A 27,979-nucleotide genomic window follows, 5' to 3' on the forward strand; every position below is an offset into this window, starting at 1 on the left:
CCTTCATCAAATGAATAGTTTGCAAATATTGTATTCTGTGAGCTGTCTCTTCACTTCATTGTTTCCTTTGCTGTGCAGGTTTTTAGCTTTATGGAATCTTATTTGTCTAGTTTTGCTTTAGTTGCCTGTGCTTTTGAGATCTTGCACAAAGAATCTTTGCCTAGACCAATGTCTTGGGGTGTTTCCTTAATGTTTTCTTCTAGTAGTTTCATAGTTTTAGATCTTAGATTTTAGTCTTTATTTTGATTTGATTTTTGCATATGGTGAGAGACTAATATCTAATTTCATTATTCTGCATATAGTTATCCAGTTTTCCCAGCACCATTTACTAAAACGATGTCATTTGTCTGTTGTGTGTTCTTGATACCTCTGTTGAAATGCGTTGACTGTAAATGCGTGAGTTTGAACCTGGGTTGTCTATTCTGTTCCATTGGTCTGTTTGTTTTTATGCCAACACCAAGCTGGTTTGGTTACCACAGTTTTGTAGTATTTTTTAAATCAGGTAGTATAATGCCTCCTACTTTGTCCTTCTGTCTCAGGGTTGCTTTGGCTAGTTGGAATCTTTTGTGGTTCCATATAAATTTAAGGTTTTTTTCTTATTTCTGTGGAGAATGTCATTTTTATGGGAATTGCATTGAATCTATAAGTTGATTTGGGTAGAATTGTCATTTTAAAAATATTCTTCCAAATCTCTGAATAGACCAATAACAGGCTCTGAAACTGTGGCAATAATCAATAGCTTACCAAACAAAAAGAGTCCAGGACCTGACGGATTCACAGCCGAATTCTACCAGAGGTACAAGGAGGAACTGGTACCATTCCTTCTGAAACTATTCCAATGGATAGAAAAAGAGGGAATCCTCCCTAACACATTTTATGAAGCCAGCATCGTCCTGATACCAAAGCCTGGCAGAGACACAACCAAAAAACAGAATTTCAGACCAATATCCTTGATGAACATTGATGCAAAAATCCTCAATAAAATACTGGCAAACCGAATCCAGCAGCACATCAAAAGCTTATACACCATGATCAAGTGGGCTTCATCCCTGGGATGCAAGGCTGGTTCAACATACGCAAATCAATAAATGTAATCTAGCATATAAACAGAACCAAAGACAAAAACCACATGATTATCTCAATAGATGCAGAAAAGGCTTTTGACAAAATTCAACAACCTTCATGCTAAAAACTCTCAATAAATTAGGTATTGATGGGATGTATCTCAAAATAATAAGAGCTATCTATGACAAACCCATAGCCAATATCATACTGAATGGACAAAAACTGGAAGCATTCCCTTTGAAAACTGGCACAAGACAGGGATGCCCTCTCTCACCACTCCTATTCAACATAGTGCTGGAAGTTCTGGTCAGAGCAATCAAGCAGGAGAAGGAAATAAAGGGTATTCAATTAGGAAAAGAGGAAGTCAAATTGTCCCTGTTTGCAGATGACATGATTGTATATCTAGAAAACCCCATTGTCTCAGCCCAAAATCTCCTTAAGCTGATTAGCAACTTCAGCAAAGTCTCAGGTTACAAAATCAATGTACAAAAATCACAAGCATTCTTGTACACCAATCACAGACAGAGAGCCAAATCATGAGTGAACTCCCATTCACAATTGCTTCAAAGAGAATAAAATACCTAGGAATCCAACTTACAAGGGATGTGAAGGACCTGTTCAAGGAGAACTACAAACCACTGCTCAATGAAATAAAAGAGGATACAAACAAATGGAAGAACATTCCATGCTCATGGGTTGGAAGAATCAATATCGTGAAAATGGCCATACTGCCCAAGGTAATTTATAGATTCAATGCCATCCCCATCAAGCTACCAATGACTTTCTTCACAGAATTGGAAAAAACTACTTTAAAGTTCATATGGAACCAAAAAAGAGCCTGCATCACCAAGTCAATCCTAAGCCAAAAGAACAAAGCTGGAGGCATCACGCTACCTGACTTCAAACTATACTACAAGGCTACAGTAACCAAAACAGCATGGTACTGGTACCACAACAGTGACATAGATCAATGGAACAGAACAGAGCCCTCAGAAATGATGCCGCATATCTACAACTATCTGATCTTTGACAAACCTGACAAAAACAAGAAATGGGGAGAGGATTCCCTATTTAATAAATGGTGCTGGGAAAACTGGCTAGCCATATGTAGAAAGCTGAAACTGGATCCCTTCCTTACACCTTATACAAAAATTAATTCAAGATGGATTAAAGACTTAAATGTTAGACCTAAAACCATTAAAATCCTACAAGAAAACCTAGGCAATACCATTCAGGACATAGGCGTGGGCAAGGACTTCATGTCTAAAACACCAAAAGCAATGGCAACGAAAGCCAAAATTGACAAATGGGATCTAATTAAACTAAAGAGCTTCTGCACAGCAAAAGAAACTACCATCAGAGTGAACAGGCAACCTACAGAATGGGAGAAAAATTTTGCAATCTACTTATCTGACAAAGGGCTAATATCCAGAATCTACAATTAACTCAAACAAATTTACAAGAAAAAAACAAACAACCCCATCAAAAAGTGGGCAAAGGACATGAACAGACACTTCTCAAAAGAAGACATTTATACAGCCAAAAAACACATGAAAAAATGCTCATCATCACTGGCCATCAGAGAAATGCAAATCAAAACCACAGTGAGATACCATCTCACACCAGTTAGAATGGCCATCATTAAAAAGTCAGGAAACAACAGGTGCTGGAGAGGATGTAGAGAAATAGGAACACTTTTACACTGTTGGTGGGACTGTAAACTAGTTCAACCATTGTGGAAGTCAGTGTGGCGATTCCTCAGGGATCTAGAACTAGAAATACCATTTGACCCAGCCATCCCATTACTGGGTATATACCCAAAGGACTATAAATCATGCTGCTATAAGGACACATGCACATGTATGTTTATTGCGGCACTATTCACAATAGCAAAGACTTGGAACCAACCCAAATGTCCAACAATGATAGACTGGATTAAGCAAATGTGGCACATATACACCATGGAATACTATGCAGCCATAAAAAATGATGAGTTCATGTCCTTTGTAGGGACATGGATGAAACTGGAAAACATCATTCTCAGTAAACTATCGCAAGGACAAAAAACCAAACACCGCATGTTCTCGCTCATAGGTGGGAATTGAACAATGAGAACTCATGGACACAGGAAGGGGAACATCACACTCCGGGGACTGTTATGGGGTTGGGGGAGCGGGGAGGGACAGCATTAGGAGATATACCTAATGCTAAATGACGAGTTAATGGGTGCAGGAAATGAATGGCACATGGATACATATGTAACAAACCTGCACATTGTGCACATGTACCCTAAAACCTAAAGTATAATAAAAAAAAAAAATTCTTCCAATCCATGAGCATGGAATATTTTTCTATTTTTTTGTGTCCTCTTCAATTTCTCTCATCCATGTTTTATAGTTTTCCTTGTATAGATCTTTCACTTCATTGACTAAATTGATTGAAGGTATTTTATATTTTGTGTAGCTATTGTAAATGGGATTACTTCCTTGATTTCTTTTTCAGATTTTTTGCTGTTGGCATAAATAAATGCTACTGATTTTTGTATGTTGATTTTATATCCTGCAACTTTACTGAATTTATCAGTTCTAACAGTTTTTTGGTGGAGTTTTTATGCTTTTCCACATATAAGATCATGTTTGCAGTCAAGACAAATTTGACTTCTTCCTTTCCAATTTGAATGCTCTTTATTTCTTTCTCTTACCTAATTGCTCTGGCCAGGACTTACAGTATTATGTTGAACAAAAGTCATAAATGACCATCTTGTCTTGTTTCAGATCTTAGAGGAAAGGCTTTCAATTTTTCTGCCATCAGTATGATGCTAGCTGTGGGTTTGTCATATATGCCTCTATTATTTTGAGGTATGTTCTTTCTGCCTAGTTTGTTGAGGATTTTTATCATAATACGATGGTGGATTTTATTGAATGCTTCTATAGCATCTATTGAAATCATATGATTTTTTCTTCTTGGTTCTGTTAATGTCATGTATCACATTTATTGATTTGTATATGTTGAACCATACTTGTATCCCTAGGATGAATCCCATTTGATCATGATGATATTTTTAATGTGTTGTCGAATTCAGTTTGCTAGTATTTTGTTGAGAACTTTTTAATCTATGTTCATCAGTGATATAGGCCTGTAGTTTTTTTTTTTTTCATTGTATTCTTGTCTGATTTTGATATCAGGATATTGCTAGTCTCATAGAATGAGTTTGGAAGTATTCTCTGCTCTTTAATTTTTTTGAAGAATTTGAGTAGAATTATTACTAGTTCTTCCTGAAACGTTTGGAATTCAGCAGTGAAGCCATCAATTCCTGGACTTTCCTTTGTTGGGAGACTTATTACAGCTTCAATCTTGTTACTTATTGTTGGTTATTGAGGTTTTCCATTTTTTCATGTTTCAATCTTGGTAGGTTGTATGTGTCCAAGAAATTATCCATTTCTTCTAGGTTTTTCAATTTGTTGGTATACAGTTGTTCATAACAGTGTCTAATGATTCTTTGTATTTCTGTGGTCTCAATTGTTATGCCTTCACTTTCATTTCTAGTTTTATTTATTTAGGTCTTCTCTTTTTCTTAGTCTCACTAAAGGTTTGTTGATTTTGTTTATCTTTTCAAAAAGCCAACTTTTTGTTTTGTAGACTTTCTGTATTTCTAAAGTCTCGATTTCATTTATTTTTTCTCTGATCTTATTGTTTCTTTTCTTCTAATTTCAGGTTCTTGCTTTTCTAGATCCTTGTGCTGCAGCCCTGCTGCTTGGGAGGGTGGGGTGGCTTTTAGTGGCAGCAGCCACAGGTGTGTGGGTCTCAGGCAGCGGCAGCCTGCAGCCACGGAACCTGCAGGCAGGGGAGTCTATCCTTGGGGCATATAAAAATGTGTGGTGGCTCTGCTGCTAAGAGCGGTGGGGTCACTGCCAGTGGCTCATGCTTTGGCCTTGGTAGCAGCAGCAAGCCACAGTGGTTGCTGTGGATGAGAGATGTCAATGGGGCTCTAGGGACGTGAAGATGTATGGGCTGTTGGGCCTCGGGGCAGTCTGGTAGTGGCTGGGCTCTCAAAATAGCACCTTGCCATAGCAGCTTAGGATGTCTGGGCCCCAGTGTGAGCTCCCTCTATGGGACAATACTATTGTACATTCTCCAGGCAGCTCCTCCTGTTAGTCTCAGGGCCTGTGAGGATCAAAGGGCTCTTCCTTGGCTAGGATTGCAGGAGTCCATGGTGGGAGTGGGGGTCTCTCACCCTTTCTACACATTGGGGAACCTTTCCAGGTCCCAGCCAATCCTGGCTGAGCTGGCTGCCTTGCTTCCCGGTCCTTCCTTGCTTTAGGTGTTTCCTATAACTTCTCTGTTGAATTCCAGTGTTCTGTCTTAGATGATCTAGTCAAAGCGTGATTATCTACTCACTATTTTGGTTCCTCTTTTTGAAGGAGGTGAATGTACTAGAAGCCTCTAGTCAGCCATCTTGAAGCTCCTGAGATTGGTCTAGGTTTTACAAATATACATATTTAATCAATCACTCTTTACCTTCTAACAATAGCATAAGAACCTTTTAACAGTATATTCCCAATTCCTCCCTCAATTTTTTGTGTTATTGTCATAGCATTTGCTTTTACATATGCTAAAAATTATAATATATGTCTCCTTTGGGGACTGAGTTATCTTTTTGTTTTAGACTCTGTTATCTTTTAGAGTAACTAAAAATAACAATGATGTCTTTATATTTATCTTCACATTAATCATTTTGGAGATACTAAGTTCTTTTCATATATATAATTTCTGGCTATAATCATATTTACTCTGGCTGAAGAACTTCTTTTATGCAGAATATTTATTCTGGTTAAAAGAAGTTCATTTCATGTAGTGTGGGTCTCCTAGGTTTCGTTTGTCCAAAAAGCACTTGATTTATCCTTCATTTTTAAAGGATATTTTCTCTTATATAGAATTCTGTGTTGAGATATTTTTGTTTTGTTTTTGAAAGATGTCACTGCCATATTACCTGGCGTGCATAGTTTTAAACAAGAAGTCTGCTGCAATTCTTTTTTCCTTTTTATGTAATGTGTCTTTTGTTTCTGGCTGTCTTCAAGGTTTTTTTCTCTTTATGTTTGGTTTTCCACAATTTAAATAATATATATCTAGGGGTGTGTGTGTGTGTTTGATGGGTGTGCATGCAGGTTATTTATTCTGCTTAAAGTTCTCTAAACTTCTTGAATCTATGGTTTGGTGTCCTTCATTATTTTCTTAGAAAACTCTCAACCATTACTCCATCAAACATATATTTTCGCCTTGTTCTCTCCTTTCTCTTCTGGGATTCCAATTATATACCTCTTAGCCATTTGATATTGTCCCACAGTTATTGGGTGCTCTGTTCTGTGGTTTGATTTTTTGGTTTTTGGTTTTTGTTTTTACTTTTTTCCTCTGTTTTTTAGTTTGGGTAATTTCTACTGATACATCTTCAAGTTCACTGATTCTTCCCTTGCCTGTGTCAAGACTACTCCTGAGCCCATCAAAGGCATTCTTCATCTCAGTTACTGTGTCTTCGATTTCTGTCATTTCATTTGTCACTCGGTATCTCCATTTTCTTCTAAAATTCACCTTCTGTTCATCCAGTCATCCACCATTTTCATTAGAGCCTTTAATATATTAATCTTAACTATTTTTAAAATGCCTGTTGGTAATTCCAACAGTTGCCACATATGTGAGATTTTTTTTTAATGTTTTATCTCTTAATAGTGGATTTCCTTTCCTTGCTTTCTTGTGTCTTATAATTTTTTCATTGAAAGCCAGACACCTATATAGAATACTACAGATTAAGGTAAAAGCATTCATAGCAGGAAATGGATATGCTTTTCTTTCCTCATGTGGGGAATTAAGTCAATTTAGTAAGGAGTTGAGCTGGGTTTGGGCTCTGTTATTGTTCTCTGTAGTGCATCACTGATTTTATATTCCTCTAGCATTATCTTGTGCGTAGAGTGGGGGCTAATTTGCTGGAGAGATTTTTTAAATGTTGCTGTTCTTCTCCAGCTTCTGGCTTTCTCTGTGCATCTCAACCTCAGAGAGCTTTTCTTTCTACACTCTCATCTCTTCCTCAGTACAGGACTGCTATTGTTTATTATTGGGTTTTAAAGCCTGGCACTGGGAGGCACAGATTCTCTTTTGTCCTGGTTGTGCCTCTGTCTTGGGCAAGCTCTGTCTTTCAGTGTCTAAGAAATGAGCAATATTTCTGCCTCTTTCTTATGATAGGAGACATGTAATGATCTGGAAATAGAATGGCTTCCTGCCTTTTCCTCAGGGATAGGTCTTCGTTTATGCACTGGGTACAAAAGGGTTTCCACTAACAACTTCAGGCTTTAGCTCCCTAGAGAAGGATGCAGGAGTGGTTTCCCATACTTCCTGTGGCAAGTGGGTGCTCTGCTTCTCTGTCTGCACTCTGATGGAGACTTTCCTTGGCATCCTACCTGGTCTCCAATATTTATGGTAACAACCAGTGGAAGTCTGTGGAGAAGGTCTGTGAGTCAGCACAAAATACTCGTGTTTGTGGCTACAAGGGTTTTCATGTTCTAACATTAGCCTACCCTCAGCCTTTAACAATTTGTTACAAAATTTATCTGATTTTTAATTTTTTTTTTTTTGAGTCTCACTGTCATCCAGGCTGGAGTACGATGGCATGATCTCGGCTCACTGCAACCTCCACCTCCTGGGTTCAAGCGATTCTCCAGCCTCAGCCTCCCGAGTGAGTAGCTGGAGTTATAGCCCACCACCACACCTAGCTAATTTTTGTATTTGTAGCAGAGATGGGGTTTCACCATATTGGCCAGGCTGGTCTCAAACTCTGACCTCAGGTAATCTGCCTGCCTCGGCTTCCCAAAGTGCTGGGATTACAGTTTGAGCCACTGTGCCTGGCCTTGAATTCTTCTTAGTTGCACGTTTGGTAAGCCTATCTTCTTCCTGTACTGTGGTTGGGTGAGTCAGTGCATATATCCCATCTATCCTTGGAAGTGCTTCTACTTTCTTAGATTTCAAGTTAATTGGTTGCCCTGTAAAGACAGCTCTGATGGATTCAAAGGTGTTAGAATTTTGTAAATTGCCCAACATTTTATTGTTAGGGTGGGGGCTATGGTATTTTCAACTTTCCATATCTTAAGAATAAGCTTGGAAGTGCCAAATCGTTGTTTTCATATTTTCCAAGAGTTCATAGTTGTGGTCCTTGAGAGAGTAGGTCTAATACAAGCTATTCTTCCACTACTAGAAATGAAAACTCTGCCCGCCCTTCCTCCCGCCCTTCCTTTAACTTTTTGAGGTATAATCCCAGCACTTTGGGAGGCTAAGGCAGGCAGATCATGAGGTCAGGAGATCGAGACCATCCTGGCTAACACGGTGAAACTCCGTCTCTACTAAAAATACAAAAAATTAGCTGGGCGTGGTGGTTCGTGCCTGTAGGCCCAGCTACTCAGGAGGCTGAGGCAGGAGAATAGCTTGAACCTGGGAGGCAGAGGTTGCAGTGAGCCAAGATCACGCCATTGCACTCCAGCCTGGGTGACAGAGTGAGACTCCATCTCAAAAAAAAAAAAGTATACAATGTGGAATGGCTAAATCAAGCTAAGTAACATATGCTATTACCTCACATATGATTTTTTTTGTAGTGAGAACACTTAAACTCTACTCTCTTAGGAATTTTCTAGTATACAATACATTGCTATTAGTTATAATCCCCATGTTGTACAGTAGATCTCTCAAACATTTTTCCTGTCTCTCTGAAATTTTGTATACTTTGACCAACATCTCCCCAATTCCCCTACCCTCCAGCCCCTGGTAACAACCAACATCCTACTCTCTGCATCTATCTGTTCACCATTTATAGATTTCCACTTATAAATGAGATCATGCAATATTTGTTTTTCTATTCTTGGCTTATTTCACGTAACGTACTTTTCTCCAGGTTCCTCCATATTATTGCAAATGACAGAATTTCCTCCTTTTTTAAGGTTGAATAGTATTGGGTATATATACCATATTTTCTTTATTCGTTCACCCATTGGTGGACACTTAGATTGATTCCATATCTTGGCTATTGTGAATAATGCTGAAATAAACATGGAGTGCATATTCCTTCAACATTTTATTTCCTTGGGGTATACACCCAGTAGTGGGATTGTTGGATCATATGGTAGCTCTACTTTTAGTTTTTTGAGGAACCTCTATGCTTTTTTTCATAATGGCTGTGCTAATTTATATTCCCACCAATAGTGTAGCAAGATTTCCTTGCATTACATCCTTGGCAACATTTGTTATCGTTAATCTTTTTAATAATAATAGCCATTCTAACTGGTGTGAGGTGATAGCTCATCATGGTTTTAATTTGCATTTCCCTGATGATTAGTGTAGTTGAGCACCTTTTCATATACCTATTGGACATTTGTATGTCTTCTTTGAGAAATGTCTTTTTTTTGTTTGTTTGTTTGTTTGTTTGAGACAGAGTCTTGTTCTGTCTCCCAGGCTGGAATGTCATGGCATGATCTCGGCTCACTTGCTGCCTGGGTTCAAGTGATTCTCCTTCCTCAGCCTCCTGAGCAGCTGGGATTACAGCCACCCACCACAGGCTATTTCTTTTGTAGTTTTAGTAGAGATGGGGTTTCACAATCTTGGGCAGGCTGGTCTTGAACTCCTGACTTCGTGATCCACCCACCTCGACCTCCCAAAGAGCTGGGATTATAGGCGTGAGAGATGTGCCCGGCTGAGAAATGTCTATTTTAAGTCCATTTTAAACTTGAGTTGTTTTCTTTTTATTAAGTTGTCTGAGTTCCTTATATATTTTGGATACTAACCCTTTATCAGACATAAAGATTTAATAATAATTTGTTTTCCATTTTGTAGATTGTCTCTGCTCTGTTGATTGTTTCCTTTGCTATACAGAAGCTTTTTAGTTTGATCTAATCCCATTTGTCTATTTTATTTCATTGCCTGTACTTTTGGGGTCATATCCAAAAAATTATTGCCCACACCAGTGTAGTTTTAGAGTTTCTGGTCTTGCGTTTAAGTCTTTAGTCCATTTTGAGTTAATTTTTGTATATGGAGTAAGATAAGAGTCCAATTTCATTCTTCCACATGTGAATACCCAGTTTTCCTATCACCATTTATTGAAGAGACTGTCCTTTCCCCATTGTGTGTTCTTGGTACCTTTGTTGAATATTAGTTGACTATAAATGCATGAATTTACTTCTGGGTGCTCTATTGTATTCCATTGTTTTTTGTGTCTGTTGTTATGCCAGTACCATGCTGTTTTGATTATTATGGCTTTGCAATAGATATTGAAATCTGGTAGCCTCTAGTTTTCTTTTATTTGCTCAGGATTGCTTTGGCTATTTGGGGTCACTTATGGTTCCATATGAATTTTAGGTGCGTTTTTTTCTATTTCTGTGAAAAATGTCATTGGAATTTTGATAGCAATGCCCTGAATCTGTAGATTGCTTTGGGTAGTATGTACATTTAAGCAATATTAGTTCTTCGAGTTCATGAACACAGATATCTTTCCATTTGAGTCTTCTTCAATTTTTTTCATCAGTGTTTTATAGTTTTTGGCATACAGATCCTTTACACTCTTGGTTAAATTAATTTCTAAACGTTTCTGTAGATATTGTAAATGGAATTGTTTTCTTGATTTTTTTTCAGAGAGTTCCTTGTTAGTGTATAGGAATGCAACTAATTTTTGTGTGTTATTTTATTTCTTGCACCTTTACTGGATTTACTTATTAGTTCTAAGTTTTTTGTGACATTCTTAGGAATTTTTTAAAATATAAGATCATGTCTGAAAACAGACAATTTAACTTCTTCCTTTCCAATTTAGATTTGTTTATCTTCCTCTTGCCTAATCACTCTAGCTAGAACTTCTAGAGAGAAGTAGAAAGAGTGGACATCCTTGTCTTGTTCCTGATCTTAGAGGAAAAGCTTTCAATTTCACTGTTGAGTATAATGTTAGCTGTGAGTCTGTCATGAAAGTGGGTTGAATTTTGTCAAATGCTTTTTCCGCATCTATTGAGATGATCATATGGTTTTGTCCTTAATTCTGTTAATGTGTATACATTTATTGACTTACATATGTTGAACCATCCTTGCATCCCAGAGATAAAGCTCACTTATTCACCATGAATGATCCTTTTAATGTGTTGTTAAATTCGGTTTGTTAATATTTTGTTGAGGATTTTTATACCTGTATTATCAGGGATATTGACATAACTTTATCTTTTTGTAGTGTCTTTGTCTGGCTTAAGTATCAGAGTAGCACTGTCCTTGCAAACTGAGTTTGAAGGTGTTTTCTCCTTTTTAATTTTTTTGGAAGCATTTGAGAAGAATTGGAAGTAGTTCATGTTTTGTAGAATTCAGCAGTGAAGCCATCAGGTCTTGGGCATTTCTTTCACAGGAGACTTTTTATTACTGTTTCAATATCCTTACTCATTATTGGTCTGTTCAGGTTTTCTGTTAGTTCATGACTCAGTTTTGATAGGTTGTATGTTTCTAGGAATATATCCATTTCTTCTAGGTTATCCAATTTATTGGCATCTAATTGTTCATAATAGACTCACAATCCTTTGTGGTTCTGTGATATCAGTTGTAATGTCTCCTCTTTCATTTCTGATTTTGAATCTACTCTTTTTTTCTTAATGTAGTTAGAGGTTTGCCAGTTTGATTTTTTTTTTCAGTAAACCAATGCTTAGTTTCATTGATCTTTTCTACTTTTTTCTAGTCTCAATTTTATTTGTTTCTGCTCTGATCTTTATTATTTCTTCTACTAACTTTGAACTTAGTTTGTTCTTTTTCTATTAATAGTTGCTTTAGGTGTAACATTAGGTTGCTTGAGATTTTTCTTCTTTTTTGATGTAGACATTTATTGCTATAAAGTTTCCTCAAAGAACTGCTTTTGCTGCATCCTATAATTTCTGGTATGTTGTGTGTCTATTTTCATTTGTGTCAGGATATTTTTATAACTTCCCATTTTAGTTTCTTCTTTGACCCATTGATTGTTCAGGGACATGTTTAATTTCCACATATTGGTAAATTTTCCAAAAATTCTCTTGTAATTCATCTCTGGTTTCATAAAATTGTCATCAGAAAGCATAGTTGATGATTTCAATCTTATATATTAGTTAAGACTTGTTTCATGGCTTGACATATGATCTATCCTGGAGAATGTTCTGTGTGTGCTGGGAAAGAATGTATATGCTGCTGCTGTTGGGTGGGATGTTCTATATATGCCTTATAGTTCCATTTGGTCTAAAGTGTAGTTCAAGACTAATGTTTCCTTCTTAATTTTCTGTCTGAATTATCTGTCCAGTGTTGAAAGTGGGGTATTATTGAAGTCCTCTACTATTTTTTCTTTTTTTAAAGTTAGTCAAGTGAAGCAGTTGGGGTGGAGAAGAAACAATGGAATCTGTAACCAGTTGTGATCAGTTAGTTGAAAGCACCATTGCATTCAGACCAGCCTGAAGTCCTCTACTATTATTGTATTGTAGTCTACCTCTTTCTTCAGATCTATTAATATTTGCTTTATATTTAACTATTCTAATTTTGGGTGCATATATATTTACAATTGTTATATTCTCTGATGAACTGACCCTTTTATAATTATATAATGACCTCCTTTGTCTCTTTCACAGTTTGTGACTTAAAGTCTGGTTTCTTTGACATAACGATAGTTACTCCAGCTCTTATTTCCATTTGCATGGAATATCTTTTTACATCCTTTCACTTTCAGTCTATGTGTGTTCTTAGAGGTGAAGTGGGTCTCAGGTAACATATAATTGGGCCTTGTGTTTTTAAATGATTCAATTCATTCTATGTGTTTTAATTGGAGAATTTAATCCATTTACATTCAAAGCAATTATTTGTAGGTAAGAACTTACTACTGCCATTTTGTTAATTGTTCTGTGGTTGTTTTGTAGATCCTTTATTTCTTTATTCTTGTCTCCTTTTATGATTGGATGATTTTTTTAATAATATTTGCTTCGAGTACTTACTTTTTATCCTTTTTTAATCTATGGATTTTGCTTTTCATAGTTACCATGAAGCTTACATAAGTTATAGTTTTAACAGGCTATTTAAGCTGATAACTTAGTATTTTTAAAAAAAAACACAGCTACAGTTTTTCCCCACTTGCCTCCATTTCCAGAGTTCTTTATCTGTTCATATGAGTTCAAAGTACTGTCTAGGGTCCTTTCCTTTCATCCTGAAAAACTCCCTTGGCAATTCTTTCAGGGCAGGTTTACACTAGGGCAAACTCCCTAAGTTTTTGTTAATCTTAGGGATTAACTTAATTTCTTCTTCATTTTTACTGGTTATAGGATTCTTGGTTGACAGATTTTTTTTTTTTTTTTTTTCAGCACGTTGTCATTCCACTGCCTTCTTAAACAGTTTCTGATAAAAATCGATAAAAATTGGCTGGTAATCTTACTGAGGATAACTTTTTATATAAGTCACTCCTCTGTTCCTGCAAATTCACTCTTCATTTTTGGCAGTTTTATTATATAACGTGTCTGCTGTGATGCACTTTGAGTTTATCCTCATTGGAGTTCTTTGAGCTTCTTTGATGTATTGAATTATGATATTCATCAAATTTGGGAAGTGTTTGGCTGTAAATTCTTCAAATATTCTTTCTTTCTCTTTTCCTGTGACTCTCATAATGTGTACGTTGGCACACTTGATGGTTGTCCCATAGGTCATTTAGGCTCTGTTCACTTCATTCATTTTTCTTTCTGCCCCTCATTCTGGATAATTTCAAAAGTCCTATATTCAAGTTCACAGATTCTCTCCTGTCTGCTTTAATCTGCAGTTGAAGCCCTTGAATAAATCTTTCATTTCAGTTATTACACTTTCTAATGTAGAATTTATATATTTTTTAAAAATTTTATTCTTTATTGATAATCTCATTTTTTTGCATACATTGTTTGCTTAGATTCCTTTTGTACTTTGTCAGCTCTTTAAGCATATTTAGGAAAGTTGTTTTAAAATCTTTGTCTTGTAAGTCCAAAGTCCTGGCTTCCGCAGGAAAGATTTCTGTTTATGTTTTCCTGTGAATGGGCCATATTTTGTTTTTGTATGTCTTGTAATTTTTTGGTGAAAATTGGGCATTTCAAATATTATAGTGTGGTAACTCCAAAAATATCCCCCTTCACCAGGGGTTGCTATTGTTGATTGTTGAGGGCTACAATTACCTGTCTGTTTAATGACTTATCTAAACTATTTTTGCAAAGACTGTATTCTTTGTTTGTGGTGGGTCTGTGGTCTGATCCATTATCTAAGTGATCAGCCAGTGAACTGACAGAGCTTTCCACAAACACCAGAATTCATCCACCCTCTTTTTTTTATTAAGCAGCGCCCTGTTAGCTGCAAGTTTTGGATTATATTCTGGAGTTCTGAGATCATTGATCTGTCAGTCATTGACAGTTTATATTTATTTCAGTGGAGGGACTGATTTTTGGACATCCTATTCCATCATTTTCTGTGATGTCACTTACACCTTCTTTTTTGATATATTTTTTCTTTGATATTAATCTTTTTATTTTCATATATCCTTTAAATTACTATTTTTGCTTCCTGGGGCTCAGGGAATAAGAGGTTCACAACATGCAAAGTAATATGTATTTTCTTTTAATGCTTGACGTTTCCTAGCTTGACAACCTGCTAATACATTTCATCCATGCATCTATATCCATAGAATAAATATCCATGATATTTTGTATGTCTTGTAATTTTTTGATATTTTGATATTAATGATATTTATTCTATCAATAAAGAATAAAATTTTTTAAAAATATATAAATTCTATATTAGAAAGTGTAATAACTGAAATGAAAGATTTATTCAAGGGCTTCGACCAGTTGCATAGGTTAAATTGTAAATAAATTCTACTCCTTATATAAGAGAAAGCAAAAGGAGAACATTCAATCTCATTTTATCATTTATAACCGACAATAATACTAAGTTTAAAAACTATATTGATATTTAATTATTTTTTTCTATTCACTTTCTCTTCTCTGTTTTTATTTCAGGATCCATATTTTCCACCTCAAAAAACGAGCGAATATGTAATGGGCCCTTATTTTGTAGGTAAGATCTTATTTATATATAAATTATTGTAATTTTCAAAAACCTAATCAGTGAAATTGGGAATATGAACTCATATAAAATAATTATTATCAACACCTTCTTTCAAAAGGTAAATTATACTATGATGACTTTTGATTATTGGCATGAAAACCTGTGGAATTATAGTATCAGCAGAAAATCAAGGAAAGCAAAAATACAGGTGGCCTTAAAATCTGGAAACCTAGATATTTTACCAGTTTTATGTTAGTAAACCAATTATTACATTTATTTATCTGTGTTTCCAAACTTTTTGTCTGCACCATGAATCTTTCTAGCCAGAAGTTTTCTCTAATTCAAGAAGTTGTTCAGTGACCTTATGAAGACACATTTAATGTATCACCCAGCATCATAATAAAAATATTTAACAACCAATATAGCATAAGCCTGGCAAACCAGATTACACAGTTCTGTTGGATGAGTTCTGGAGGCCCACTGCTGTGCCATGTTAGAGTTGAGGGAAATGGAAGATTCCTAAGGGAATCAAGGTAGTCAGAACAATATATGTAAGGTGACACTTGAACATCTTGAGGTAGCAACTTTTTTTGTTTGTTTACTTTAAGTTCTGGGATACATGTGCAGAACATGCAGGTTTGTTACATAGGTATTCATTTGCCATGGTGGTTTGCTGCACCCATCAACCCGTCATCTAGGTTTTAAGCCCTGCATGCATTAGGTATTTGTCTTAATTCTCTCTCACCTCTTGCCCCCCAACCCTTTGACAGGCCCCAGTGTGTGATGTTCCCCTCCCTGTATCTATTTGTTCTCCTTGTTCAACTCCCACTTATGAGTGAGAACATGCGGTGTTTGGTTTTCTGTTCCTGTGTTAGTTTGCTGAGGATGATGGTTTCCAGCTTCATCCATGTCCCTGCAAAGGACAAGAACCCATTCTTTTTCATGGCTGCACAGTATTCCATGTTGTATATGTGCCACATTTTCTTTATCCAGTCTATCATTGATGGGCATTTGGGTTGGTTCCAAGTCTTTGCTATTACAAATAGTGCTGCAATAAACATGTCGTGTGCATGTGTTTTTGTAGTAGAATGATTTATAATCCTTTGGGTATATACCTGGTAATGGGATTGCTGGGTCAAATGCTATTTCTGGTGCTAGATCCTTGAGGAATTGCCACACTGTCTTCCACAAAGGTTGAACTAGTTTACACTCCCACCAACAATGTAAAAGCGTTCCTGTTTCTCCACAGCCTCACCAGCATCTGTTGTCTCCTGACTTTTTAATGATCGCCATTCTAACTAACATGAGATGGTATCTCAATGTGGTTTTGACTTGCATTTCTCTAATGATCAGTGATGATGAGCTTTTTTTCATGTTCGTTGGCTGCATAAATGTCTTCTTTTGAGAAGTGTCTGTTGATATCCTTTGCCCACTTTTTGAAGGGGTCGTTTTTTTCTTGTAAATTTGTTTAAGTTCCTTTTAGGTTCTGGATATTAGACCCTTGTCAGATGGATAGATTGCAAAAAAATTTCTCCCATTCTGTAGGTTGCCTGTTCACTCTGATGATAGTTTCTTTTGCTGTGCAGAAGCTCTTTAGTTTAATTAGATCCCATTTGTCAATTTTGGCTTTTGTTGCAATTACTTTTGGTGTTTTAGTCATGAAGTCTTTGCCCATGCCTATGTCCTGAATGGTACTGTCTAGGTTTTCTTCTAGGGTTTTTATGGTTTTAGGTCTTACATTTAAGTCTTTAATCCATCTTGAGTTAATTTTTGTATAAGGTGTAAGGAAGGGATCCAGTTTCTATTTTCTGCTGTAGCTAGCCAGCTTTCCCAGCACAATTTATTAAATAGGGAATCCTTTCCCCATTGCTTGTTTTTGTTGGGTTTGTCGAATATCAGATGGTTGTAGATGTGTTGTGTTATTTCTGAGGACTCTATTCTGTTCCATTGGTCTATATATCTGTTTCGGTACCAGTACCATGCTGTTTTGGTTACTGTAGCCTTGTAGTATATTTGAAGTAGGTAGCATGATGCCTCTAGCTTTGTTCTTTTTGCTTAGGATTATCTTGGCTATATGGGCTCTTTTTTGGTTCCATATTAAATTTAAAGCAGTTTTTTTTCAATTCTGCAGAGAAAGTCTATGATAGCTTGATGGGAATAGCATTGAATCTGTCAATTGCTTTGGGCAGTATGGCCATTTTCACCATATTGATTCTTCCTATCCATGAGCATGGAATGTTTTTCCATTTGTTGTGTCCTCTCTTATTTCCTTGAGCAGTGGTTTGTAGTTCTCCTTGAAGAGGTCCTCACATCCCTTGTAAGCTGTATTCCTAAGTATTTTATTCTCTTTCTAGCAATTGTGAATGGGAGTTCCCTCATGATTTGGCTCTCTGCTTGTCTATTATTGGTGTATGGGAATGCCTGTGATTTTTGCACATTGATTTTGTATCCTGAGACATTGCTGAAGTTGCTTATCAGCTTAAGGAGTTTCTGAGCTGAGATGATGGGGTTTTCTAAATATACAATGATGTCATGTGTAAACAGAAACAATTTGACTTCCTCTCTTCCTATTTTTGAATACCTTTATTTCTTTCTCTTGCCTGATTGCCCTGGCCAGAACTTCTAATACTATGTCGAATAGGAGTGGTGAGAGAGGGCATCCTTGTCTTGTGCCAGTTTTCAAAGGGAATGGCTCCAGCTTTTGCCCATTCAGTATGATATTGGCTATGGGTTTACCATAAATATCTCTTATTATTTTAAGATATGGTCCATCAATACCTAGTTTATTGAGAGTTTTTAGCATGAAGGGATGTTGAATTTTATTGAAGGCCTTTTCTGCATCTATTGAGATAATCATGTGGTTTTTGTCACTAGTTCTGTTTGAGGTAGCAACTTTTTACCAGTTAGTATAACAGTGTTTTACTATTCTTGCAATTGGGACTGTCACAACTGTGTAGTGACTGGATAACCATTTAGAGCAGACTGAAGTAATCTAGTTAAAATGAAGAGAAAATAGTAAGATAGCTGAAACACCACTTGCTATAGAAGGAAGATGATCAAGCAATCACATATCTTTGTAATATATAAGCATTCTTGAGTTATAGAGAGAACATTCCAATTAAGGACTTATGGGTAAAAGAATCAAAGGAAAGTGTGATTAAGAAGCATAGTTTTAGAATAAAGTTTCCAAATGGAAATGTTAGCTTAGCTTGAATAGTAGAATGCAGAGAAATAAAGGATTTTTAGCATGATTAGAATTTAATGCTTTAGCCATATTCATACATCTGTTTCATACAGTCATACCAGTTCTAAGAACATACATTGTGATGCAGAAAGCTATTTTAGAATGTAGAATGTCAGTCTCAGGAACTAAGACTTTAAATGCTAGGAAAATTTTAAGGTATTTAATCCCCAGTGATTCTGGTGAGGGCTCAGAAAAGGAAGAGAGCTGTAGGAAAAGTCTGAAACTTCTTAGGGATTACCTAAGTGGTTGTTATGAGAATGATGGTTGAAATACAGACCCAAAAGGCAATTCTGATGAGGTTTCAGGTGGAAATGAGGAACCAGGTATTGGAAACTTGAGTAAAGGTTATCCTGTTATAAAGTGGCAGTGAACTTAGCTAAATTGTCTCCATGCCTGAGGGCTTTATAGAAGGCAGAATTAAGAGTGATGAACAAGGCTATCTGGTGAAAGAAATTTCTAAGCAAAACATTGAAGGAGCTCCATGATTTCTTTTAACTGCATATAGTAAAATGTAAGAGAAGATAAATGATTTAAAGATAAAATTTATAATTAAAAGGGAGGCAGAAACGAAAGGTTTTAAAAATTGACAGCCCAGCCAATGTAAAGAATAGAAAGGCATGTTTAGGAAAGCAAACCAAAGGTGTTGCCAAGTTGCTGTTTGCTAACAAAATTAGCATGACTAGTAGGGAGCCAGGTGATATTCATCAAGAAAATGGAAGAATGACCCAGAAGGCATTTCAGAGATCTTAAAGGCAAACTGGGAACTTGAGGGCAAGGTTTCCAGAGAGGAGCCCATGGGACCTCAACATTCAATCTCTGTGTCACCTCAAGTGTCTGATCCCCACATTTTAGCAAAAGGCTTCTTGGACACCCTAGCAATGGCTTAAACCAACCTAGGTGCGGCTCATGTTTTCACTCCATAGGGTACAAGTGGTAAGTCTTGGTGGCATTCATATGGTGCTAATTCTGCAGGTGCACAGAGTTCATGAGCTACCTCCACCTAGATTTCAAAGGATATTGTTGACAGCCTGGGGGTCCAGGCAGAAACTTGTTGCAGGGGTCAAGCTTTTGTAGAGAGCTGCAGCGAGGGCAATGTCCAGCAGAAAGTTGAGGTTTGGGCTCTTGCAGAGACATCAGAACTGTAGAGCTACTCACATACAATGCCAGCCTGGGAGAGCGGCCGGCACAAGACCCTAACCCATTAGAGCTGCTATTTGGGCTAAGCCTAGCAAAGCTGTGGGAATGTGGCTGCCTGAGGCCTTAGGACCCAAGCCCTGCCACAGTGTGCCCAGAAGGTGGGACATGGAGTCAAGAAAGATTATTCTGGAGGCTTAAGATTTGATGTGCACTCCATTGGATTTTGGACTTACTTGTGAGCACGAACCACTTTCTTCTTGTCTATTCCTCCCTTTTGCAATGAGAATGCCTCTTCCATGCCTGTCCCACCATTGTATTTTGGAAACAGGTAACTTGTTTAATTTCACAGGCTGACAGCTAGAAGGGAATTTACCTCAGGATAAATTGTGCCTGACTGTTGCCCATATCTGATTTTGATGAGACTCTGGACTTTTGAGTTGGTGCTGGAATGAGTTAAGAATTTGTAGCTATTGGGATGGAATGAATGTATTTTGCATGTAAGAAGAACATAAGTTTTGGAGGCCCAGAGGTAGAATGCTATGGTTTGAATATATCCCTCAAAAGCATGTGTTGGAAATGTAATGCCCAATGCAACAGTGTTGGGAGGTGGGACCTTTAAGAGGTGATTAGTTCAAGAGATCTTCACCCTCATGAATGGATTAATGCCATTATCACAGGAGTCGATTATCAGCAAGCGTGGGTTCCTTATAAAGGATGCATTTGGCCCTATTTGTTTCTTGCCCTCTCTTGTCCTGTTGCCTTCCACCAAGGGAATAACACTGTCAGAAGGCCATTGCCAGATGCTGGTACCTTGATATTGGACTATCCACCTTCTAAAACTGTAAGAAATAAATTTCTGTTCCTTATAAAATACCCAGTCTCAGATATTCTTTATGGCAGCACAGAACAGATACCCATAAAGCTTTTGTTCTAATATCCTTTGGATTCTTCAAACCATAGGAAGACTTTTGGAATAAATCTGATAGAATAAGCTTATTCTATTATTTCTAACTACTCGTTGGAAGGGGGAAATTATTCTATCAAGTAATAAAAAATGTTAATGAGGGTATAGAGTAGATCCCATCCCTGCTTTACCGCTAACTAGTTCTGTGACCTTAGACAATCATTTGTCTTATAAAAGCATTACTTTCCCAATTTTAAAAATAAGAGTAAACTAGATAACAAGAATAAATATTTCAATGTTTCTTTGTAATTGCATTATATTGCCTTATTTGGTCTTTAAAACTTTGTAAATGCTACACATAGATTAAATTATTTAATTTTCATACAACCCTGTGACGTTGACACCATGAACCTACTTTTACATATGAGGCAACAAGGACATTTTGGAAAGTCTGAGTAATTTGAAAATTTATAAAAGATGTCTATGAAACAAGCCAGTTGTCCAGTTTCCTCTGAAGAGTCTCTGTAAGCAATGTCCAGTCTATGCTGTATCTAAAATTTAAAATAAATACTTGGGAGGGGAAAACAGGGCCTGTTTTCTTACTGCCCACCACTATCTTGCTCTTGGGCAGGTCACTAACTTTTCTGGAATTTTTCTCATTTTTAAAATGAGAGAGGTGGCCGGGCGCGGTGGCTTACGCCTGTGATCCCAGCACTTTGGGAGGCCGAGGCAGGTGGATCACGAGGTCAGGAGATCGAGACCACGGTGAAACCCAGTCTCTACTAAAAATACAAAAAATTAGCTGGGCGCGGTGGCGGGATCTTGTAGTCCCAGCTACTCGGGAGGCTGAGGCAGGAGAATGGTGTGAACCCAGGAGGCGGAGCTTGCAGTGAGCTGAGATTGCGCCACTGCACTCCAGCCTGGGTGACAGAGCGAGACTCCGTCTCCAAAAAAAAAAAAAAAAAAAAAAAAAAGAGGTAGTTTCAAGACTTGTTGGATTGTCTATTACTCTAAACATCTATATTCCTAAAATTATATCTGAACAGAGCCTTTAAAAACTATATAAATAAGATTTCAAAAATATGTGTAAAATGTTTTTTGTCATACTTTGCATTACACTTTTCCATTTACTCATGCAGACCAGTCTTATACAATTAACCCAATAAATTATATACATTATATAATTATATTACATACAGTGTATTTACATTATATAAAAAGAAATCAATGCATTAAAGAGTTTAGTAGTGCTCACATCACACTCTTGTTGATTCCTAGAATTATCATTACCTGTAAGCAAATTAGAAGTGTGTAACTAGGCCAGTTACTTTGAAGCTACTTTCATAAAACCCCTCCGACTCCTGGTATTTATGCACATATATTTTAGCCTAGGCTGACAATTCATTGAAGATCTTGGTCATTCCACTCCCTGCTTTGTCATTGTCTTAGTTTGTTACATAAGGTTCCTCTCTAGGGACATGAATTCTTTAGGAAATCCAGAGTTATGCATGAAAGATATCTAGAATGTAAACTGTCTGCAGAGCTTTACAGAGTTGGGTATCTTTAGCAAATGTATGATGGAAGATTACCCAAATGACTGCTAGAAGACAGGCTAAAATGAGGTACCTCCAAGAAAGATAAGTAAAGCCATTTTTTTAATACTTCCAGTGAAGCACAGCTTTGAATAATGTACATAATCTTTAGCAGTCACAGAAAAGGACAGAAGCACCAGGAGTTCAATGATAAAATTTAAAAAAATTTTTTTGATTTATTTATTTATTTTTTGAACTAACATTAAGAGCCAGAGTCAAAACTAGAAGTACCAAATACAAACATTTACTATAATCTATCTAAAAGACAGTATCTTATGTACATAAAAGTACAGAGCATGGTGACATTTAACTTTAATCACTTAATGTATGCATTTCAACATTATTATTAAACATAGTAGTTAGTCATTAGGTGACAGATCCAGGGGTGCAATGTGTCAAGGGTCAGAGGATAGGGGGTAGTAATGATAGCAATGTCGACCTAAAAGGAAAAAGTGAAGGCAAAATTATATTGGTGGACAGTTTATTTGGGCCAAGCTTGAGGACAGCAACCCAGGAGCATAGATTCAAGTTGCCCTGAATATACACTCCAATTAGCAGCAGTTACAAAGGTATTTTTAAAGGAAAAGAAGAGGCAGTTTCTAAGTTGTTTACCAAAAATTTCCATTAAAATAACATAAGGTATAGATTGCCTATATATTTTTTGTATTACAAATTTCTGAAACATGAAGATAGTGAGTGAGGGAGCTAACCAGCAATTGTCCCCAGGCATGGGTGTGGAAGCTGGGGGGCGGGGGTGGGGGCAGTCATGACTGAAGTCTCACATTCATGTTTCTCTGGGCCTAATAAATTTTTCATATCTTACATAGCTCATACTCTGAACTATTTTTCTTTTCTCAGTAACAATATCAACAAAATTACATTTATTTTGTGCTGCTTATATTCTAGACACAGTGTTATTATATGCCTTAGCCCTGTCAACTGAAGAATCACAATGTTCATAAATTTTGGAAAAAAAGAGCTTTATTTCTTAAAAAGGGTTGCAGCCTGTAGGTTGGCCAACCACATACTGGGAAGCATAGCCTTGGGCAGAAGCTGGAAGCAGACAGTTGTTTTTTTTTTTTTTTTTTTTTGAGACGGAGTCTCGTTCTGTTGCCCAGGCTGGAGTGCAATGGCGTGATCTCGGCTCACTGCAACCTCTGCCTCCCGGACTCAAGTGATTCTCCTGCCTCAGCCTCCTGAGTAGCTGGGACTACAGGCGCACGCCACCACGCCCAGCTATTTTTTGTATTTTTAGTAGAGACGGGGTTTCACCATATTGGCCAGAATGGTCTCAATCTCTTGACCTCCTGATCCACCCACCTTGGCCTCCTGAAGTGCTGGGATTACAGGCGTGGGCCACCGTGCCCAGCCTGAAGTAGGCACTTTGAGAGAGGAAAGGATGGGAGAGGAATTTATGCTAAACAGGTTGGCTATGTATTTAACAGGTTATAGGAGGAGCTATGAATATTAATGACAAGTGGGACATGTGCATGCCTAGTAAGCAAACATACATGTTACATTCTTCCTATGTTCACGTTGGGCTGAACACAACATTTAAATGCATTAAAATTAGACTCCGTACATCAAAAGGTGAAATGGAGGACAGAGAGGCATCATGTGTGCAGTCTCTGTAAGCTGGCCACAACCAGCCCATGGTGTTGGTGAGGGTAGGGGGGAGTCTCTTATCAAGAAAGAATGCTGATCAGTTGCTGTGTCAAAATTGCAAAAGCGTGGGGCAGCAACCGGCAGCTGGCTGAAATCAGCAGTGGAATAAATCTTGTGAAAGGGCTGGTTTCTGTTTAACCATTAGGAAAGAAGGCCTAATGGTGGTTAGCAAAGGAAGGGGTATAACAATGCATGACCAACCTCCCATCCCATCATGGCTGGGAACTCAGTTTTTAAGGTTTATCTGGGGTCCACTGGCCAAGAGGGGGTCTGCTCAGTTGGTTGCAGGGCTGAGGATTTAATTTTTGTTTCTCAGCCATTAAATCACACAACAACCTTACAGGGAGGATCTTCATCTTTTGACAAATGAGGAAACTGAGGCTGAAGGAGGCCAAATGACTTGTCCAAAGTTAGTCACATAGTCACAGAAACTATTTGAGTCCAAGCAGTCTCCTCCAGAGCCTGTGCTCTCATAATCACTAATTAAAGATGTGTCTGTAAAATACACTTGTCAAATGTCACAAGTGCCAGCTTATTTACATAATCATTTTCTTCATTCTTTTTCAGATGGGTTAATACGAGATAAGCCCTACGGACAGAAAAATACAAATACAAAGGGAAAAGAAGTAAGTAGATTGATATATCCTTTAAAAACCACTGTTAGCATTTTACATTGTTTTGAATTAATATTTACTGACAGTATTCTGCCAGAAAGAAAGTACATACTTTATTATTACACATGTATACATTGATTATAAATCGACTTCATCATATATTTTATAGTTACTTATAAATTTATCAATTATTATAAAGTAATACAAATATAACATCAACTTTAGCTAGGCTACACTATTTGTTGCTTCTACCTCCCCCAAAATAGTTATTGCTTAATAGGCAAACCACAATAGGACCAGAAAAGCACAGGCTATGGCTGCCCATCTACTGGGACATGAGCAATTTTAAAGAAGCCACTTTTGTCATCCCAATTTCCCATTAATACTTAAAGTTAACTATTTTGGATTCCATTCTTTGAACTTTGAAAATGTTTAATTGTTCAAGATTCAGTTATCTAAATGCCATGCCAGGCTAACAGCAATAAGTATTTCAGAAATGGAACAAGAATGTGTAGCTTGAGATGAAGATCAGACAAGAAATATTTTAATGACAAATAAGAGAAAGAAAATCTTGGTCTATCTCGTATTTTGCGCTCAGAAGGCAAGAACCATGCTCATACAGTGGAGAAAATTCCAAGCCCCAAAGAAGTGTCAGTGCTTTCTTGTAATTTTTAATGATTAACTTTCTTAATCTAAGAAATTAGAACCCCATGCTAATACTGTTGTAGAGAGTAAGATTTGATATAAGAATTTCTTGGACTTCATGCAATAGGCTTTAGTCACTTTAAAGACAGCAATTCCAAATTTTTCGGAACATTGCTCGTCCTAAAATTCAGTCCAGTTATCCCAATAAGCCATTAAGTGTTGTGGAAATTTTAATGTTTTGGTGCTTACACTATTTATTCCAGACTGACTCATTCATCTAAAAATAGTATGAGAATTCCATCAGATTATGTGGCCAAACTTCTATTTAGAAAAAAAAAATCACATACCTATAAGGTACTATGTTGTTACAGAAGGAGCACAAGATTTCAAGCCTGAAGACCCGGATTCTGGCACCAGTCTCTTCATTTATTAAGTAAAGGTTAAATAGGGACTAATTTATGAAATATTTATGGAAATACATACTATATAGCAGACACCATACCAGTTAATATTTAAAGAGATTATGCTACATAATGGGTACCATGTTAAGCTTTTTATGGCCATTATTTTATTTAATCCTTACAAAAAATGGACATTATTATTATTTTCATTTTGCAGAGGAGAAAATTGAGTCTCAGTGAAATTAGATAACTTGTATAAGGTCACAATCAGTAAGAAAGTTGGAATTTGACCGTATAGTGCATAAAATTAATGTACTTATCTCCTGACCCCCGACTTTGAGAAATTAAAAATATATTAGTGATAGTGAATGTGGCTGACAGAAAAGTAGGCACAGAATTACAGCTATACTAGATGGAGGTACAGGGTGTTTTAGGAGCATCCTGTGAAAAACGCACTTAACAGGAACCTGGCAGGAGAGGGAGGGTAGAGGTTGGTAATGAAAGGCCTTTTTAAACAAAAAAGGTGATTCAATGAAAGAACATATGTAAAATATTTTCCAGTGCCTTGCATATAAAATATGCATTGTTTTGGCTGAATTCAACTGAAGTCTCACAGCAGTAGCATTCCCAGGACCATTCAAACAATTAATATTTTAATAGCATCATTGAGCTGGAGGACTTGAGATTTTATGTCTATTCCAATTCAATATATTTTTACAAAGATAAATTTTATCATAAAAATGCAGCTCTAGGGTCTCCAAGAGACTCAGAGACACCCAAAAAGTATAAACCATCTCCTAAATGCCAATATACCAAAATCTTTAATCATAGTTGTCATTCTTCTCCACCAGAATGTAAGCTCCTTGAGAGCTAGGAGATTGTGTGTCTTGTATTCCCAGCATCTGGAACAGTGTCAGATACTTTAGCATTCAACAAATACTTTTTGAATGAGTACCTACTATGTGTCAGGCACTGTGGATACAAAAATGAAAAGAATACAGCCTCTGACTTCAAAGATCTTACAGCCAGGTAGAGGAAAATATGTACTTGGAGCAAATCAGTAATATATCAGTATTATATCAGTAATATAATTGTCTTAAAGGAAATACAAAGAATGGTAGGTATAGGCAAAGTAGTACCTGTTATTAAAGATGATCTGGGCCAGGCGCGGTGGCTCACGCTTGTAATCCCAGCACTTTGGGAGGCCGAGGCGGGCGGATCACGAGGTCAGGAGATCGAGACCACGGTGAAACCCCGTCTCTACTAAAAATACAAAAAATTAGCCGGGCGTGGTGGCGGGCGCCTGTAGTCCCAGCTACTCGGAGAGGCTGAGGCAGGAGAATGGCGTGAACCCGGGAGGCGGAGCTTGCAGTGAGCCGAGATTGTGCCACTGCACTCCAGCCTGGGCAATAGAGCGAGACTCCGTCTCAAAAAAATAAATAAATAAATAAAAATAAAGATGATCTGACAGTTGGCTTGAGATTGGGCCTGACTCTATATTAACTACGGCAACTCAGGTGATTTGGCACATTACTACCTGTTTAGTTCACTGCTATAACCAAAATACCATAAACTGGGTGGTTTATAAACAACAGAAATTTATCTTTCACATTTCTGGAGGCTGGGAAGTCTAAGACCAAGGCTCCTGCATTTTCAGTGTCTGGCGAGGGCCCACTTCCTAGTTTACAGACTGCTATGTTCTTGCTGTGCCCTCACATGGTGGAAGGGATAAAAGAGTTTTCTGGGGTCTCTTTTATAAGGGCAGTAATCTCACTCATGAGGGCTCTGCCCTTATGATCTAATCAGCTTCCACAGACCCTACCTCCAAATACCATCACATTGGGGATTAGGTTATCAACACTACTTTTGGGTGACATAAGCATAGAAGAAACATTCTCGTTGCAAAAGGGAGAAGTAGGAAAGAAAAAATGAGTAATAAGTCCCAAGTAGGTCCAAACTACAAGGCAAACTCTATGAGATCTTAAGGCTTGAGAATACTCCTCCTTAGCTTAGTGTTCTAGAACCAAGGTCCTGCCTTCTGGACTCACTCTGGTGGGAGTCTTGCCTTATGGACTCACTTGGATAGAGATCCTGCCCCAACACCTTTACGAGGCAGGGATAGGACCCCCAAGGCCCCAAGCAGCTCTGCTCCCATGGCTTTGGGTGACTTCACTCCCACAGCTTTGGGCAGGGCTCCATCTGACCTGTCAAAATTGAGGCAATGGTCTCCCCTTTTGAAACTGAGGAAGCAGCCCTGATGATCTCTGAATTGCCTTTGGTGTTGTTTTTTCCGTTGTGTTGAAGAATAGTGCCTGGCTTCTGTTGAGATGGCCGATGAGGCCTGTGGTTCACACTTAATGCTAATCTTCTTATTAAATGGTTGCTCGGCTACACCCTTAGCATTGTCTCCCAAACATGCTTTCTCATTTTTTGCAATGAGATAGCCTAAGAATTCACCAAATCTTTAGGTTCTAGTTTCTTTTTCCTTAACAAGTCTATCTTTAAGTCATGTCTTTCCTTTCACATTTTACAATAAACATTGAGGATAAGCCAAGCCATACCTTCAACACTTTGCTTAGAAATTGCTTCAGCCAAATACAGTCGTCCCCTCTGCTCCACAGGGCATACAT

General features: G+C 37.4%; 1 protein-coding gene across 3 annotated transcripts in view; it reads left to right on the top strand.

The window, feature by feature from the left end:
- Window positions 1-27,979, top strand: part of C2CD6 (C2 calcium dependent domain containing 6) — a 107,561-nt gene that overhangs the window by 46,646 nt on the left and 32,936 nt on the right. The window contains exons 1-3 of one of the 3 annotated variants that reach the window (XM_058439695.1): window positions 7,723-7,789; window positions 15,099-15,156; window positions 24,257-24,315. In XM_058439695.1, the coding sequence (XP_058295678.1) occupies window positions 7,724-7,789; window positions 15,099-15,156; window positions 24,257-24,315 (183 nt within the window). In that variant the 5' untranslated portion in view covers window position 7,723. Of the gene's footprint in view, window positions 1-7,722; window positions 7,790-15,098; window positions 15,157-20,240; window positions 20,370-24,256; window positions 24,316-27,979 lie in introns of those variants that run through there. The other 2 variants (XM_058439697.1, XM_058439700.1) reach the window with 2 other exon arrangements.

Source organism: Hylobates moloch, unplaced genomic scaffold (assembly GCF_009828535.3).
Source record: "Hylobates moloch isolate HMO894 unplaced genomic scaffold, HMol_V3 SCAFFOLD_1, whole genome shotgun sequence".
NCBI classification, from domain to species: domain Eukaryota; kingdom Metazoa; phylum Chordata; class Mammalia; order Primates; family Hylobatidae; genus Hylobates; species Hylobates moloch.